The sequence below is a fragment of the Ovis aries genome, chromosome 1, assembly GCF_016772045.2.
Source record: "Ovis aries strain OAR_USU_Benz2616 breed Rambouillet chromosome 1, ARS-UI_Ramb_v3.0, whole genome shotgun sequence".
Lineage (NCBI taxonomy): Eukaryota > Metazoa > Chordata > Mammalia > Artiodactyla > Bovidae > Ovis > Ovis aries.
The window spans coordinates 26201308-26219728 of NC_056054.1; the positions used below are offsets into that span (position 1 = coordinate 26201308).

The 18421-nt window shown below is 41.7% G+C and overlaps 2 protein-coding genes across 14 annotated transcripts in view; one reads left to right on the forward strand and one right to left on the reverse strand.

The window, feature by feature from the left end:
• OSBPL9 (oxysterol binding protein like 9) overlaps positions 1-7470 on the forward strand; it is a 270472-nt gene extending 263002 nt beyond the window's left edge. For all 12 annotated transcript variants that reach the window (XM_042247965.1, XM_012139203.3, XM_042247962.1 and 9 more), the window contains 9 exons: positions 219-390; positions 1568-1652; positions 2401-2511; positions 2756-2819; positions 2939-3079; positions 4504-4582; positions 5095-5186; positions 6428-6563; positions 6783-7470. In XM_042247965.1, the coding sequence (XP_042103899.1) occupies positions 219-390; positions 1568-1652; positions 2401-2511; positions 2756-2819; positions 2939-3079; positions 4504-4582; positions 5095-5186; positions 6428-6563; positions 6783-6857 (955 nt within the window). In that variant the 3' untranslated portion in view covers positions 6858-7470. The remainder of the gene's footprint in view (positions 1-218; positions 391-1567; positions 1653-2400; positions 2512-2755; positions 2820-2938; positions 3080-4503; positions 4583-5094; positions 5187-6427; positions 6564-6782) is intronic.
• A 331-nt stretch (positions 7471-7801) lies between these two features.
• Positions 7802-18421, reverse strand: part of NRDC (nardilysin convertase) — a 112037-nt gene continuing 101417 nt past the window's right edge. For both annotated transcript variants that reach the window (XM_004001969.6, XM_004001970.6), the window contains 11 exons: positions 15579-15706; positions 13897-14059; positions 13103-13134; positions 12723-12861; positions 11464-11511; positions 11119-11171; positions 10605-10688; positions 9994-10084; positions 9641-9757; positions 8545-8634; positions 7802-8392 (listed from right to left, as the gene is read on the reverse strand). In XM_004001969.6, coding sequence (XP_004002018.1) covers positions 8195-8392; positions 8545-8634; positions 9641-9757; positions 9994-10084; positions 10605-10688; positions 11119-11171; positions 11464-11511; positions 12723-12861; positions 13103-13134; positions 13897-14059; positions 15579-15706 — 1143 coding nt within the window. In that variant the 3' untranslated portion in view covers positions 7802-8194. The remainder of the gene's footprint in view (positions 8393-8544; positions 8635-9640; positions 9758-9993; positions 10085-10604; positions 10689-11118; positions 11172-11463; positions 11512-12722; positions 12862-13102; positions 13135-13896; positions 14060-15578; positions 15707-18421) is intronic.

Here is an 18421-nt window from a genome sequence, read left to right on the forward strand (position 1 = left end):
TTTCCATTACACTCAAGCTTAATTAAATGGATATATGCATTTTTCCGATTCATAAAACCAAACAATTAAGACTGGTATGTTTGGTTATGTGTATTATACTTTAGTTTTAAAAAAGAGCTGAGGTAGTTACTGGTCCTTCAGCCTGTCTTAGGGGGTGGACCATGCTGAGGGGTACTGTCAAAAAAGAGGATGTTAAATTTTGTCTTTCTTCCTTGCAGTATTAGTGACCAGAAGGATGCCAGAGACCGAATGGTTCAGGTTGTGAAATGGTATCTCTCAGCCTTTCACGCAGGAAGGAAAGGGTCGGTTGCCAAAAAGCCATACAACCCCATTTTGGGCGAAATCTTTCAGTGTCACTGGACATTACCAAATGATACTGAGGAGAATGCGGTGAGTTCTCCACTGATGTTTTTAATATCTTAGTACTTAGTTCTTAATTTACTGATTCAAGATTTCATTGTATTTGAGGGCAGATGATAGTGGTAAAGGCACTGATTAAAAGATGTTTACCACCCATAGAAGAACAATGTTGTTGGACCAGCATATTTTGAATATAGTGAGCAAGGGAAGAGAGTGGTGCATGATGAGGATTAGAAATTGAGAAACAAGATCATGCAAGCCCTCATGGACCGTAAGGATAATTTTATGGCTTATCAAGAACTCATTTTTGTAATGAAAAGGTCATTATGATTATTTTGTGGCAAATGAATTGGAAAGGTGCAAAATAGAAGCAAGGAAACCATTGAGGAGACTTTGGCATTATTCCAGGAGAATAGTTGATTCAAGTTATATTTTGGAGCCAGAGCTGTTAGATTTGGGAAGGTAAGTTAGAGATGAATCCTTGCATGGTGGGCTGGTGCTATTTACTGCAAACGAAAAGATTGGATTTGGGGAGGGAAAAGTCTAGAACTCCAATTTGAAATATAACGTATGGGGAGTCTCTTAGATATGTAAGTGGACTGTCAAATAGGGAGTTAGAATTTTAAGAGTCTGGAGTTCAGGGGAGGAAAAAATAAGCCCATAGCCTACAGTGGTTGGCACATAATAATCTCTCAGTAAATGTAACTCTCCATATTTTTCCTTTTCTGAATGATGCATTACATGTAGTCCTGCTTCCCAGGTGGTCTCTGGAGAAGGAAATGGCACCCCACTCCAGTATTCTTCCCTGGGAAATCCCATGGACAGAGGAGCCTGACAGGTTACAATCCATGGGGCTGCGAAAAGTCACACACAGCTGAGCAACTGAGCACACACACACTAAAGACACAAGCAATATGTGTCTGTTCTTAATCATATTACAGACCTGGATAAGTACTTGTTCTGTGCCAGTTTTGACCCTAAGTTCGGCACATGATCCTTGCCTTCATGCATGTCTTAGAGAGACTTACACAAAGCAGTCATTCCAATAGTGCAATTAAGTGCTGCGAGAAAAGTATATAGGAGATGCTTTGTGAGTGTAGAGGAGAGAGCATTTAACCAGCTTATGAGGCAGAGACTCCAGTTATTAGATTGTCTGCATCTTGTTTGTTTCCACATCAAAAGAAAATGATGTTCTGTTTGCTTGCAGGAGCTAGTTTCAGAAGGACCAGTTCCCTGGGTTTCCAAGAATAGTGTAACATTTGTGGCTGAGCAGGTTTCTCACCATCCACCCAGTAAGTGACAGAGCTCCTCAGCTACATCCACTTTCAAACTGTTGTCTAAAGAGGGTCATAGAAAGCTCCATAACTGAGGTCTCTGCACTGTCCTTGTGTTTAATGGCTACCTGTGTCTTCCCAGTCCTATGAAGATTGGTTCCTCATATCTGTTCCTGGTATGAGTTCCAAAGACTCTTATTAGCTTCACTGATTAATTAATATAAAAAGGGATTTGGGAAGCCAACTTTTAATGCTTCTAAAGTCATCTTTCACATCATGAGCTGTGCTGTAGCGATCTCAGCAACTCTGAAGACAGTTCATAGAAAACAGACGTAGTTTCATTATGGTATGTTCCTGGCCCAGTGGAAAGAATGCATGTATTCCTGTGTTACTTGCTGGATGCCATGTTAAGACTGATTATACTGTATGGGTCCAGGTTTAGGCTGGGGCAGCAACATGCTTGCTGATCAGAACAGACTGACCCTTTGTTTTTAAGCCCTGGGATTGGCCTCACGGTTCAGGAAGTTCCTCCCCATGTGGTCCTGAACAGTGGCTTGCACTGGGGGAAACAGGGTGTAAAGGGCAGGTGGGTAATTCCTGACCACATTCAAGGATGTTCTTTGAAAGGTAAAGGATTTTCCCTATGCAGCCAGTTGTTTCTCTGGGTTAAGGGAGTTGGGGGTGGGGGGCATGTATGTTTATGGTGTGTATGTTTATAAATAAAATGAGGCTATATAGTGCACTAAACAAAACAATTTCTCTTCAGTTTCAGCCTTTTATGCTGAGTGTTTTAATAAGAAGATACAATTCAATGCTCATATCTGGACCAAGTCAAAATTCCTTGGGATGTCAATTGGGGTGCACAACATAGGGCAGGGTAAGTCTGTGGGCTTTGGGTGGACTACAGTGTTGATGGGAGAACTCTTTGTCATTCTTATATGTGCTGGCCATCTGTCTAGTAAGAGGAAATGACCCCAGAAAGTCAGACTGGAAGTCATTGTGTACAGGGAAGCAAGTGTGTTGGGGGTGAGAGCCAGGTTGAGATGCAAGAGTGATTATCCCTAAACTGAATGGAGATTCCATCAGTTGCTTACCTGAGATTCCATCCCTTCTCTCCACAGGCTGTGTCTCGTGTCTAGAGCATGACGAACATTACATTCTCACATTCCCCAATGGTTATGGCAGGCAAGTAGAGCAGTTCCGTTCCTCTGATGCGTGAGCAGTAGGCCCTGCTATTCTTTAAGTTGTGCCCCTCCTTTCTTTCCTCTGAACTGTCAGCCTTACTGAAACTTTTGATTTTGCAGGTCTATCCTCACAGTGCCCTGGGTGGAACTAGGCGGAGAATGCAGTATTAATTGTTCCAAAACTGGCTATAGTGCAAATATCGTCTTCCACACTAAACCTTTCTATGGGGGCAAGAAGCACAGAATTACTGCTGAGATTTTGTAGGTATTTTGTTTTTCTGCTTCGATGCTCCTTCTGTATCTCTAAAATAGTTTTCCTTTTGTCGTGAACTATAACTTCCACCAAGAATGACCATTCTAATGGTCCTGTCTTTGTAAACTTATTTTACATGCTGTGTTTCATGTCTCTTCCTAAAATCCCATCTCAGAAGGAGACCTAAGAACAATCTGAGGTCACTGGTGGGATTTCCTTCCTAGGAACCTGACTTGCAAATAGGAACTTAAGGAGTCTTCCTGGATCTCGTAGCCAACCCAGATTATGTATGCTTAACTCATTATTGCTGGATTGGATCATGAGCTTGTCCATACAGTAGACCCTGTGACACCCACTATAGTGTCTCAAAGCCCTTATGGTCCTTGTTTTTTTGTGTGCCTTTGCTGGGGAAAAACAGTAACCATTGTATCTTTGTTTGGTTCTGTTTGACGCTCCAGGATTAGATGAAGACGTCTGTGTTGTCCAAGTCAGCAGTCAGTTGGGTTCAGAGCCTGCCTAGACAAGGAGACCCTGCAGGGATTTCTCTGTCCTCAGAGGCCTCACTGGGAGCAGTGTTGCAGATGGCAGACACAGGATTGGTTAACCCGTTTTTTAGGGAGATAATTTAATTTTGATGATGGAATCAACATCCAGAAAATTCTTGGAAGGAAGGAAGGAGGAAGGAACCATGAACAAAAGATGAAGTTTACTAAGGAACACTGTGAAATCCAAAATATTACTGCAGTCAGAAAATAGGGGCAGAGCTTAGGGAGCAGCACAAGTCACCACTATAATGTGGCTGCTCCCCTCAGACAGGGGAAAAGGATGTCCAGAACAAAGACATGGGTGGGCCTGCTTCCCAGAGTTCCTTAAAGCAGCCAGCACCAATAGGAACTGCTAGCAGATTTTTTGGCCAATCACAGTAATTTATAATAGACTGCCTTCTGAAAGAGTGCTTGGTGGGCTTCTCAGATAACATCTTAATATTATGGCCCAGCCTGAAGATGAAAGTCTTGTCTCCATCATTGTATCCTTAAGCAAAGCCCTCCTTGACCCTCATCGTAGCAGTGTTGCCCTTGATCTCGCGTGGTTGCCTGGACATAACAGCACTTTCCACCCAGAATTTCAGTGGCAGTGTCTCCCCACTAGACTGTGAAGACCTTGAGTTTGTAGTCTGCCGTGGTCCCAGCACCTAACATATCTCCTCATACCCACAGTTTCTGGGATCTTGAATCCATTAGCAGCATCTTTATGGCATTAATTCTTGTAGTTGGCTCTGAGAAAACCAGTTTGATTAATCTACCTTTACAGTTGCTCTTCTGTGTTTGCTCTGGGTAGGTAGGCCACAACTGACAAGATTCTTTGGTAGAGAAATTTCAATTTGAGACTGACACAAATGTGTTTTAATGTTTGTTTTTTGTTTTTAATGTAGTTCTCCAAATGACAAGAAGTCTTTCTGCTCAATTGAAGGGGAATGGAATGGTGTAATGTATGCAAAATACTCAACAGGGGTAAGAACATCATGTGTTTTGCCACTTGTTTCAGGCTTCATTGAATCGTAGCCTGTCCCTTACTCTGGCTTCCTTCATCTGGAAATTTTAACCACCAAGATGAGCTCTAATGCCATCTCTTCAAGCCAAGCCTTTTCCTTCTTCCACCTTTCCCCAGCAGTACAGGTAGTAGAATGATTTTTACTTTCCTCTCCCCTTAAAATACTCAATAATATATGGGGAAAAGTGCTCAGAGTACTTAACATTAGGATTAGTTGTTTAGCTAGTCCAAGAGATTACATCCCAATCATATTACATCCCAACACAGAGCCACATTGAAAATATCTATTTTTACCAAGAGCCTTTACCAAGACTTAAAACAATTTAGGCTTTAGATTGCATATGGAACTCATTGTCTATATCACTAACATATTGTGGGATTTCAGTATTAAATCTGTTAATGGGAAGAGTTGACTTTTTCTCTTAGAATAGTGTGAACAATAAAACATCTACCTATCTTTTCTGTTTTCTAGGAAAATGTAGTTTTTATAGATACCAAGAAATTGCCTATAATTAAGAAGAAAGTAAGGAAGCTGGAAGATCAGAATGAGTACGAATCCCGCTGGTAAGGAGACAACGAACTATATAGAGTCGTGGCAGCAGTGCTCTTGCTATTGGCCAGGCGTAGGCGCAAGGCCGGGTTGTGGACTGCACAGCAGGGTGTGACGGAGCTCAGGTGGTCTGAATGCCTGGGTTCATACAGTGCTCCACCTCCTGCACTGTAACCCTGACTGTAAGCTAGCCTGTCTTTGCATTCTTTCCTGAAACGGGAACCACCTCAGCATTGCTCTGAGAACTAAATGATATACATGGAGCCTGTGTATGATGCTTGACATATGATAAATATCAAGTGAAGTGAAAGTGAAGTCGCTCAGTTGTGTCCGACTCTGTGACCCCATGGACCCCATGGAACCTATCAAGCTCCTCCATCCATGGCATTTTCCTGGCAAGAGTGCTGGAGTGGATTGCCATTTCCTTCTCCAACGATGTTGGCTTATCACCCTCTTTGTAGACTATCTGTATATATGGATATAGATACATCTCAAAACATCTTTAGGTCTTAAAAAACTTAAAAACTTGAAAGAATAAACAGTCTTATTTGCCTGGACTGCCTGTTCATAGTTGTAAGTGGAAATCTATAGACCTTTATGCTCTGCTGCTCACACGACAGGATCTTAGGATGGCTACTTTTCTAATCCCTATGCGTCCTCACTTGTAAAGCATTGTTTGGACCAGACTTGTCTAGTTACCATCTTCCAGGCCTTGAGAAGAAGCCAGACCTCTTCCCCTACCCCCAACCTTAAGCTCCTGCGATGCTTCTCTTGACCCTTATTCTCTATATTCAGACTACTTCTCCCAGATTCATTAATTCCAGAAGAGTCTTTATGAAATAGAATGTCTCAGCTCCTCTCATCTCCCATTTAGTTAATATAAACCGCTGTTCCCTGAGCTGAATGTAAGGGACACTGACGCCCTAGAGGGTAGCCCCAAGGTTACATCACTAGTTAGAGGTACAGCTAAAAGTAGTCTGTCTCAGTTGATCTTTCTCCTGTTGTCCCAGCCATATATACAGCTTTCTGTACATGCTTGATTTCCTCCTTTGACAACTAGCAGTGGAATCTTCCGAGTTTGTTTCTGTTTTTCACTCCTGTGCCAGCCTAAGGAGATTTAGTCTGTGAACTACATTTAAAGCCATTTGACTTGTACTGTAATTATGTTATGTTTTAGATGGCTCTAGCCTTTCATTTTCAGATTGCTAATTCCTCTCTCCACCAAGTACTCAGCACTTTCACTTCTTTTCTTTAGCCTTTGGAAGGATGTCACTTTCAACTTGAAAATCAGAGACATTGATGCAGCAACTGAAGCCAAGCACAGACTTGAAGAAAGACAAAGAGCAGAAGCCCGAGAAAGGAAGGAAAAGGAAATTCAATGGGAGACAAGGGTAAGTTTGTTTTGGGGAGCCTGCCTCGGTCTGCTAGCTGCTGTTCCCTGAGCTGTCATTCATTCATTTTAGTGAATACTGAAGTACCAAATAAGCATGGTGATAAATGAAATGAACGTTCATTTCACTGTTGAGGGGGGGAGCACATCAAATAATTTAAAGTATGATACAGAAGTACAAAACAAGTATGTAACTGAATTTTCCCCCTTTCTCTAACAGCTGTTTCATGAAGATGGAGAATGCTGGGTTTATGATGAACCATTACTGAAGCGTCTCGGTGCTGCCAAGCATTAGGTTGGGAAACACAAAGTTTGCTCCTGGTTCCAGGGCAGGAGGCATAATTAAGCAACAATCTTCCTTTGGGAGAACCTATTCACTCCCTTCTTATTGCAGTGGTTCCTATCTCAGGGATACTGGACTTTCTGATGCAGATGAACAATTAAAGCGAGCAAAGCTTCCCTTTTTCCTGTCTGTGGCAGTTACAACGTTGATTTTGGTCTTGAGAAAAACTTCAGGTTTTGAACACAAGATGTCTGTTCCTTTTCCAAATCCCACGGTATAAATCCCAGTCTTAAACACTGCATTCTAGTACTGCTGTTGAGATATACAACATGTTTCCTAGTTCATATAATCTTGGGTTCTATATATACATATATACATATATATAATATAGCTGATGCCAGATTTTTCATAAATACTCCATTTACTGTAAATATCAGTTCCTCTGAGTTATTTTAGAAAATTTAGTGTAATGTATTAAAATCACGTGTTAGGAAATTTCGTGGCCTCACCTACAATAACTTTTACTTTGGAATTGAACTATTATTAAATTGTATCTAACTCTGGACTATGGTTTAATTATACTCAATGCTTCTTAAGGCTTCATAAAGTAATTTTTCCAACCTTTTTTTTAATGTGCTTATTATTTTTATGATTAGACTTGGACCCAGTTACTTGGAAACCTTGAATACAGGGGCTGGCTTTTTACAGGGACTCTTCAAATAATGAAGGGGGTCCATCCATCCTGTCCCTTCCTTATACTCCTCTGTCTATAGCCCCCACCATGCTATTCTTGTTTTGATTGAACTCTCAAATAGTACACATAGGGCTACCAACCTTTTATCCAAAAATATTTTATTGCCTTAGAGAATTTGGGAAGAATGTTTATTTTTGGATCCCCACCCCACATTGAAACAAAATATAATAAAAGGAATGTCACAGCAGTAAATAGGTCATTCTGAAGGGCAATACAGAATTGTCTTTATTTTTAAATACATTAAAAACAACAACACAGGTATTAGCACCTGGCATTTAGGTACTAAGAAGACACTAGTTACATAGGGTCTCTCAAGGCAGTCATACGGAACTGGATTCTCAATTTGAGAAGACCAGGGCATCTCAAGACTGCGCCTGCAAGCTTTTTGGTTACATTTGGCCCACCCTGCTCATTTCTCTCTGCAGCTGCTATAGTAACCCTCAGTCTGTTAGTCACAATGGAACGGGAAAGGTAGTAAATCAAATTCTATGATGCCAGTGCAAAAAGTCAATGGAAGCCCTAAGGCAGTAGTAGTGTAACTTCATAAAATTCAAACACTTAAATGCACAGTGCTTCAGGCCAACGAGACTGCAGTTTATTTGACTATTTTATGGTAGGGGAGAAGGTTAAGTCTTGATGTGAAACCCCTGATATCAACAATGGGGATGGTACAGTCTACCAGTAGAGGAGAAGCTGGCAGGTAGGTTAGCTGCATCACGTCACAAGAAGAGTTTGAATCCTCACCGGAAGGGGTACCATCCTCTTCTAGCTCGTACTTCCCAAATCCAACAACCTGAAAAAGGCCAAAGACTTGAGGTGAGAGAGAATGCTGACCACGTTTGGGCAGAGACCCAGTAGGATCTAGGACACCAACCCAAACTCAGTAAATGGGCGAGATGATAAGCCTGGAAAGGACAGAGCTACAGCTTAGGTAACGATACTCACATGAACACTGAGCATTTTACTTCCTGGTCCTCTATGGGCCTTGAACCAGTTGACTAGGTCTGATTTTGAGAATGACTTCAGTGCTTCAATCTTAATGGGAGAAGGGAAGATACGAAAGAAAGCTATAAAAAACTAGCAATATATTTCTGCAAAGATAGTTCTTAAACACAACACCCTAGCCAGACCTCCTTGGTCCTGCTTATTATAAGCACATTGTTTTATTTTAACATGTTTCACCTGGCTCCCAACCTTCCAGATAAGGAAACAAATGAGCCTGACTTACCTTCATGTTTCTTAGCACTGACTGACTGGCAGATAATAAGCAGGAGAGGGTAGCAGATGCTGTAACTACAGCTGAGTACCATACATGGAGTCAAACCCATCACACCTTAAGTGTCACCTCTCAGATACATGGTAAGTATTTACCCTCTGGCTTCTAATAGGAAAACTGCAGAACCTCAAGAGTTGGGCTGAATGAAGCCTCTTTGTTAAATACCCCCTCTGCTTCATTGTCCTTTGGTAATTCACCATATAGGGTTATAGTATCAGAGCACTGGACTGTAGGACCCAGAGCTCCTTTAAATGGGATTTATTACTTGGGGCTAGAAGTTGTCACAAAGACCTACACACAGAATCCTTAAATCTGGAGAAGGAACTTCATAAACACCAGAAGTTCACAATTTTCTTTAAGTAGCAGAACCTGTTTTTCTCCCAAACCTTGTAGTGAATCTGAATATATAATACAAAAACGAAAGGGAAAAAAGTTATATATATATAACTGAATCACTTTGCAACAGAAATTAACCCTGTAAATCAACCGTACTTCAATTTTTTAAAAAGTGGATCTGACTGAAACTGGGGGAGCAAGAGTAAGAATACCCAGCATCCTGCTCACTTGGCCACCTGAGACACTACAGTAGCCAGTCTGGAAACAAGATGTAATTTAATCACATCGAGAAATGGGCAAGTAAATAACCAACCCAAGATGACTGCCCCCGGTCTCCTTCACACAATACCAATTTGCTTAGAACTGTGTCTCTTGTTAAATCAAGAGTCTCTGTCAGGGCTGTCTTAACTCTGAAAACCATGTTACTACCTCATGGGCAAGGCGGTCAAAGAGATACTGCCGGGTCACCACTTCATTCCAGTTCCTGTCCACCTCCTCCCCAAGGTGGGTGTCCTCGCACTCCTTCAGCTTGATCAGAGCTGTGACCTGTTACCGTCAAAGAAACACTGTCAGGCATGGCATCACCCAAGTATCCTCAGCACTCTGAACCCTGTCTGGTCTGATTTGTGATGGACCTGCCAGCATGATGACGAGGGATGGAGCTAGGAAGACATGGTCAGATTAAGGTGGGCTATAGAGCTCAAGAACCCAGCACACAGTACTGTTAAGACTAGTGTCGAGGGCTTGGGTGAGCCAACGAAAGACCAAGCCAGCACAATCACCTGGGTGTTGAATGCATCCTCAGTGAGGTTCTCGATCTTCTCCTCAAAGCTTGAAAGAAACTCTTCTATCTTCTTATCAACAACGTCAGAGCTAAAATAAAACATCTTCCATTAAGTTATCACTGACCATGTCTCAAGCAGAAGGCAAAGGAGAGAACTGGGTCTAAGGCATACTTCCAGGAAAGAGGCTGAAGTGATCATCTCCTCTAAGCTGCAGGAGGGAAGTGAATGGTGAAGAACCCCTGCCCCTACTCTACTTTTAGCCCAATTCCCTGGTATCCTCGTAGAAAGCAGTAGAAAGCCATGCTGACCATTTCAAAGCTGAGGACCAACAAGGCCTTGTATCTTGCGGCCTGAATGCTAGGTCAGGCATCTGCCTTTCTTGTCCTCAGATATGCCTGAAGAGAGGCAGTGGCAAGCCCTGCACAGTCACCACAGGACTTGAGTCAAACCTTACAAACCCACTGGTAAATCCTGGATCAGGCCATATATGAGCCACCTGCTGCAGCTGTGACTAAATGGGAAGCAAATGGTCAGGGCAAGGACGCAGCCCTTATTCTCTACACCAAGAAAAATGATAGCTGGGCCCATCATCTCACTCGTTTACTCACTTGTATTTGGTTGCCTGAGTCCCCACGGTGACAGAGAAGCCTAGAATCCCAGATGTGTTCCTACAGGTAGGGTAGACATGGTACCTACGGCCAGAGTGAAAAGTTCTATGAGCTCAGGTGCTCACCTGCACCCTGTCCTTGGAAGTACTAGAGAGCAGTGGGAAGGGTTTCTGCCCATCCTTACTGGACCCTAGAGGTCCTGGAAGAGGAGTCATAGATGTTTACTCTTGGGTTAGGGTATCCACCCCTCTCCTGAACTGAGGACCACAAGGCCAGCCTCTTCTCTTGCTAATCTTGAAACCTGACCAAACTGACAGACTGATCATGGTCCAAGATGGAAATTGCAAACGTTTCGACAGTATGACTCTACCGAGTATGACTTGGTAGGTACGACTCTTAAAGGCCTGTAAGGGCCAAAGAGCGCTGAGAGACTGTTCAGTCAGTACAGCTGCTTGACTTAAGCCTGCAAAGTAAGCCCCAGATCTTGAGTCAGTGCTCTTGCCAGCAGACTTACCCAAGGGTCTGCTTGGTTCGAAGGAAGTCAAAACAAGGCTCTTCCATATGCATCTGTAATTTAACATACTACCCATCAGCTCAACTCCTCCCAGCAGAGAAATCTCCATTTCTTCCCCCAAAGTGTTACATGTGACCCCCGAGTCCAGCCTCCCTTACTGCCTTCTGAAATAGCCCAGGCCCATTATCCTGGCTCATACTAGGTGAGAAATGCTCAACCACCAGCTCACTTACAAACCACAGATCTCTGACCACTCCCAGGTCCCCAGCCCCCAGGTAGATAGGCCAGTCCTCACAGTGGGCCAGGGGCTCCCGAGTACTGGGGACCCTCCTTTATACAACTTACCACAAGCAGCTCCATAAGAGTGTATTCTTTCAGACTCCTGGCACCTGACTGAGAGGAGAAGCTGATCAGACCAACCGAAAATCCAATGGCTTACAGGGCTTTTTAAAAATATAGCTCTTCTTGACAACCATTTATTCAGGTTACTACCCTACTCTTCTCTTCCCCCGACCCTCATACCCTCTACTGTTACACTTCCTGCCTTCCCACAAAACAAGGTGTGCGCAGACTGGAATCATGCGTGATGGTCTGTATTCCCAGCCCTAGTTCAGAACTGCAGGTGGACATGGAATTGAGTCCAGTAATCCCTGACCTGCCAGCTCCTGCCCAAAACACACCCAGGACACAACCTAAAGTCAAAGACTTGCAGAGGAAGACAGGCTCTACAGTCAAGGCAAAGATTCAGGGCCAGAAATACAAGAAAAGGACAAGGTGCAAGTGAGGCCACGGTGCCCTGTCCAAAGTCCAGGCCAGGGATCTTCACGAGGTCAGGCAGAGAAGTGACTTCCTCATGTAGAAAACCCAGGACCAAAGCAGCAGTTAAAGAACCCCGGAGTTTGTTAGTTAGTCTGAGATCAGTCTAAACAGACACAGGTTCCCATCATCCTAAAAGTGAGTAGGACCAACCACAGGCTAAAGTAGTCTATGGACCAATCGAGATCAGTGCAAAGCTCTTTCTTATTTTAAGCACCATCTCCTCTCTCCAGAATGCTGTGGAAAACACACAGGATTTGAAGATAGAAGGTATAAATTTTAATTCCAGCTGGTATGACCTCAGGTAAGTGAAGGACCTCAGGTTTATCATACATAAAACAAAGGTGATAAATCCTCTCTCAGGAGCTTTGAAAATATTCACTATGACTCTGGAAGCCATTCTATTTACTCTATGTTGGCTGACTATGTTTACTTTTGTCATATTTCAAAACTGTCCTTTTAACAAATGTCCTCTTGCTCCCTGGAGTTCTGACTGGTGAATATGTAGGAATTTCCAGCCATACTTCAGTTCTATCCCTCTGGACTAGTGGCTGGGTGATTAATAAAGCACTGTGATTGAAAAAGGATCCACTTTACTGACAGGAGCAGTTTTTAAATGTTATTGCTTCAAGAGGACACATGACCCCAAGCATAAAACCACAGAGTAACCGCAAACAGGCCTTGATGAGCATAGGATCACTTCTCCCAGACACTGTGGTCCTTCCACCAGTCTTTAGTGTCTAAAAGACACAGCCATGAGGACAGCCGTGTGCAAAGGGGCCACTGACCTGGTAATATACAGTGACTTCAGAGTTGGCATCACCCCTGTTCAGAGCTCTCACTTTGCACAGGTGGTGGCCACTGGGTAGCTCCACCACCTGGAACTGCACAGGCATCTCCTGCTCCAGAGGCATGAAGTTCAACTTGCTGCAAAACAATCAGTACGGGTCACTGAGGCTGTGCCTTTATCCTCCTACTCCTGCTCCCAAAATTGAAAGTCAGGCCTTCTACACTGCCTTCTCAATTGCTTTGTTTATATAACTAACCTCAAATAAACCTACAAGAAGCATCTCCATTACGGATTTAGTAACAACTGAATTTTGGTCTCAAGGTCCTCTTGCTATTAAGAACACATAACTCCTAAAGAGAAAACTCGACCAATACTCACTCAACAACATATTTCAGGAAATCTGTAGATTCCTAGGAGGTGAAAGAGAAGAAAATAGCTATATCAGGCTCTACTGACATTAATTTCACCCCAAACCAAGTAATACCAATGTTCTAAGTGCATGGGAAGCCTTGGAATGCATCAGGAAAGCAGATACAGTCTGTCACCCAAAATGCTGATCATTCATTCACTGGGTTTATCATTCATTCACTGGGATTATCATTCACTGATTCAATACTGATTTGGTTTGTTGAATACTAAGTGGCTCTCAACTGAAGGGGCTCCTTTTCTGTTCTCCCTTAGTGCTCTGTTTACTGTCCACTGTGAAACTTTCTCCACTGGGGGATCAAACTTAGTTGTCTGGTTTACCCCATTAGGCTGTGTTTTAGAAACCTGGATCTATTAATATTAATACAGAGCCTGACATAGAGTGAGCAACAGAATATACTTGATACTAAGTGAATGATGTATATATACGTACATCCCTCAGCCCTCCCCAGCTCCCACTTTAATCTCTAAATTAAACTGTTTGTGGTTTCCACAATCGTCAACAAATGTAACCAATACCATGTATTTACCAAACCCATTAACTCAAAATTCGGTCCAATACCAGTAGTCTCTTTCACAAGAAAGTCTTGTTCAGCATTGAAAGGCCAAGTTCCCTCCTAAACAGATTGTGACGATGCTGGCCTGCCAAAACTACAGAGCTTCCCCTTTAGGGAAGAACTAACAGAATTCCAGAGCACAGAACAGCATTCATACCTGGCCTGTACCAACAGAACCCTGACACTCACTGTGCTTGTGACATTTCCTTGTACCAGGCCCTCAACAAAGAGCTGGGCTTTGAATTCTCTGACGAAGCTCAGCAGAGACTCAAGGGAAAGGCCATCCATCAAAGCACGATACTTATCAATCATAGACCAACGGGAATACTCCAGGATTAAAAGCCGAACGTCTCTACAGAGAGCAGGAAAAAAATAAAGTCTTATTGTAAGAAATGAATCTTAAAGGTATAGGATTGGGTTAAGTTTCTATAGATGCTGTGTTTCTTTAAAGTGACAATTTCTATCACTACTTAAGATAGGGAAACAATGTCATTAACCACCAAAAAGCATTTAAAACTGTATATAAGACTATTACATAGATTATTAGCTCATTGGTAAAACTTATCTGTTTCAACTGCAAAATAAAACATCTCACACAAGCTGCCAAATGAGTCACAAACCAATTTAACATTACTATTTTGATTTCAAATCTCACTAGCATTTATTCATTACTGGAAGTGACCATCATGCATATCTACAATGACAATACAGCATAACTGGCTCTAGGCAAGAATCAGACTAACTCCCTCCCACACAGTAAGCTATTTATTATTTTTTTAGTAAGCTGATTAAATATGGCCAAGTTACCTAACATTTGTGAACTCCATTTCATTTGTAAAACAAGGGAAATAAAAATGCCATACTATTATCAGTTTTGGTGAGAATTAAATACACTTAAAGTTCTTAGACCTAACACAAACCAAATCTTCAATAAACAAGTATTACTCTACCACATTTTAACAAAGTAGTATTCAGGAGTTATAGCATATATGGGGTTGTTTTTCATCATATCAATAGTTCCAGACAACTCTCCTTTCCCATTTATACTTGGTTATTAGTTTTTATAACTTTTTGTGATCAGATTATCAGTCATTACATGTCTGATTCTTAACTACTCCCTCCCCTGCTTTCGAATTTTGGCCATTTATGGTCTCATTATATACGATGTCTAATGCAGGGTATTTATAGATGCCCAACAAACAGGTCAAGTAGGGGCTTGCAAGCCATATGCATAAAGGGCTATATCTGCTCAGAGGGTACTTTTTCCCCCCTTCCACAAAGGCTCTACCTGCTGACAGAGCCTTTTTACCCCAAGAGTATACTTTTTTCTGATTCACACAAAAGGTACCCTATAAGCTACCGCTGGCCCTGGATTAAAGAACAGGCTCTGGTGAAAGGCCCAAGACGATTGCCTATTAGCGGAGGGCTTAAGCATCAGCACACAGACTGTCCAGAAGCGTTTCTGCTCTCTTCTGCAACCTGACTGAATTCTGGATAGTTACAGTTGTCAGATAAATGACCTGTTAGGCAATTTAACTCAGCTACTTATTACAACATCCAATACACTAAGCAATTTTGAGCTACAACAAAGTCAGCACTTTTTGAACTGTGTTTTACTCAGAAACTAGGAAAAAACATTCTTTTAACCTTTAGCCTCTAATTAAGTATACTAGACTGCTTGCAGTCCTCCTCACCGATAACTACTTACACTGAGTTTAGAAACTCTCAATGGGCTAGTTTCCTAAAACACAGCACAATTCTATCACATCTGAATTAGCACTGAAACAACAGCCTCATTCCCCACACTTAATTCCAAGGAAGGCAAATAGTTTTAGGCGTTCAAAATATAAGCTGATCCCATGTATACCCACTTGGCCAGAGTTTCAGGCTTGATGAGGATGTTAAAGTAGGTCTTCTTCAATTGCTCAGTTATCATTGTAAACACAGCTGGTGTGGAACTGAACTCCGCTAAGTAGTCAATAATAAGCTGAAACAGCAGCTAAGAAGAAAAGAAAGAAACACCTTAGGTGGAGAAATATGTAAATCCACTGATTTTTAGGGGGAAAATGTTTCCCACTGGTTTCTACCAGGGGTTCAGTATGATAAAATAGGCACTGTGTGGGACATAAGTACTAATGACTCAAAGAATCTTTTTTTTCCCTAACTCATGGCTACACCACCTAGCTACGTGATTCATTTCTTTATTTTTGGCTGTGCTGGGTCTTCGCTGCTATGCAGGCTTTTCTCCAGTTGCAATGAGTGGGGACTGCTCTCTCACTATCGTGAGTCAGCTTCTCAGTGCGGTGGTTTCTCTTGCTGTGGAGCACAGAGCCGAGGATGCATGGGCTTCAGTAGTTGCAGCATGTGGGCTCAGCAGGTGCGTCTCCTGGGCTCTAAGCACAGGCTCAACAGTTGCAGCACACAAGCTCCGGGACACGTGGCATCTTCCCAGATCAAGGACTGAACCGGTGTTTCTTGCACTGGCAGGTAGATTCTTTCCCCACTGAGCCACCAGAGAAGCCCCTCCCTCAAAGAATTTTTAGGAGCTAAAATTCTCAATAACTATAAAATCTAAGGAATAAATGTTCTTTTTTATAATTTTCAGAGGTATTTTAAAACATTTTTTCCTTCCAATTAAACTTAAAAATAATTTTATCGAGCGTCTCCACTGCCCCTAAATTTGATTTTAACTGGGAGAAGATAATTTAGGAAATAATGACTTTGTATCAACCTGTGCTACCCAGAAACATGTGGCGTCTTCTCCCTTAAAGTCTTTTATATGCTTCAAAAAGATTTATAGCTTTCTTTAGATAGGTTCTATACTTTTCTTTATTCTTACATATTTGATTATTGTTCTCAATATTATAGTGGCGTATTTTTTCCCATCCATTTCTAAGTGGTTGCACTATAGGAAAATGAGCCATTGATATACTGGTCTTATGATGAGTCACATCACAAATTATTTTTTAAATTCTAGTAGTATCTTGCAAAGAAAAATGATTTTTCTCTTCCAGGTGTTATTTTTTCACTTTAATATATTGTGGTTAAGTGACCTCCCTCCATTCCTCCTTATTAGGAATGACAACTCAAATTTATCAAATAATTTTGGGGGCGTTTATCACTACATTCACACAGTGTTTCTCAGCTGACTTTTGATATAATGACCTATGTTCATTATCACTATACTAACACAGTGTTTCTCAACTGACTTGGTTTATGATTTATAACAGCTTCGTAAAACTGAACAACCAACTCTTTGCTTTGCTGGCACTGGTCATGGTGAATTATTCTTTTTGTTATATTTGAACTTAACTTTCAAGTTTTTAGAATGCTTGACTCTGTATTTCATAGGTGTAAATGATCTCTAGTTTTACATATGTATTTTTAGTATTTATATCAAGTTTTAATGTTACATTAGGGAAGCTTCATAAATGAAGAACCTCAAATACTATGGTTTGTATTTCTAAAATGCTCTCCAGGTAATTCCAAAACATACCTACCAAATGACAACTACTGTATTTGGCTTTAATATGTTTGGATTTTAAGCTACATTATATTCACGCTTTTGAAGGCTACTAAAATATTCCATGGGTCTCCTCCTAAAAAATTTTTGTTCCCAGGGGAGACTGACAGGTAAGAGGGTATAAAGGAGAAAACTATACTCTTCTCTAGGGTTTTTGGTAAGATATGGAGGCTATCACCTCCTAGAACAGGTCTAATTACTTCCAGGTCCTCTCCTCCAGATTTTTTCTTAGATGAACCCAATTCCCCAAATGTTAATATATGTTCTACCCAAAAAACCAACATATAAAATTTGTAGTTGGGTACATTACTTTACCTGGTACTTGGTATTTCTTCCTTTACTTATGAAGTACTGACAGATGACACTGAAACATATTCTTTACCAAAAGATAAATCACTAACAAGATATAAACTCTTTCTAAAGAGTCATAAACTTAGAAGGGAGCAAGACACACACACTTGAAACAATGGAAAAGACTGTAAGAAGATGAAGAAAGAACATAGACATCTAAGTTCTACTCTTCGTCAGGGCATCAGGGAACATGTCAGGTGTTTTAAATCTGTCCTTGCACTATGGCACGAAATTACACTCAAAAAAGAAAACAAAGAGCTAGTCACTCAGTCGTGTCCAGCTCTTTGTGACCCCATGGACTCCGCCAGGTAGTCTGGTAGTCCGCCAGGCTCCTCTGTCCATGGAATTCTCCAGGCCAGAATACTGGAATGGGTAGCATTTTCCTCCTCCAGGGGATCTCCCCAACCCAGGGACAGAATCTAGGTCTCCCACATTGCAGGCAGACTCTACTGTCTGGGCCACAAGGGCAGCCCAATTACACTCAAATAAGTCCTAAATACCAGTGTTGGCTGCAGAGAAATTGACAGCAAAGAGAAGTGTAATCAAGTCTGAAAGCACAGGCTGTGCTGTATCTATTACTAATGTATACAACACTAATAAATGTAATTAGTTGAAGAATATATGTTGTTCTTATATGTGGCCAAAGTCAGAATACCTGCCATCAGCCAAAGAAACCATAATGATCTCCAGGCCAGAATACTGGAGTGGGTAGCTGTTCCCTTCTCTAGGGAATCTGTCCCACCCAGGAATTGAACCAGGGTCTCCTGCATTGCAGGCAGATTCTTTACCAGCTGAGCTACCAGGGAAGCCCAATAAATGCAATTAATTAAAGAATATATG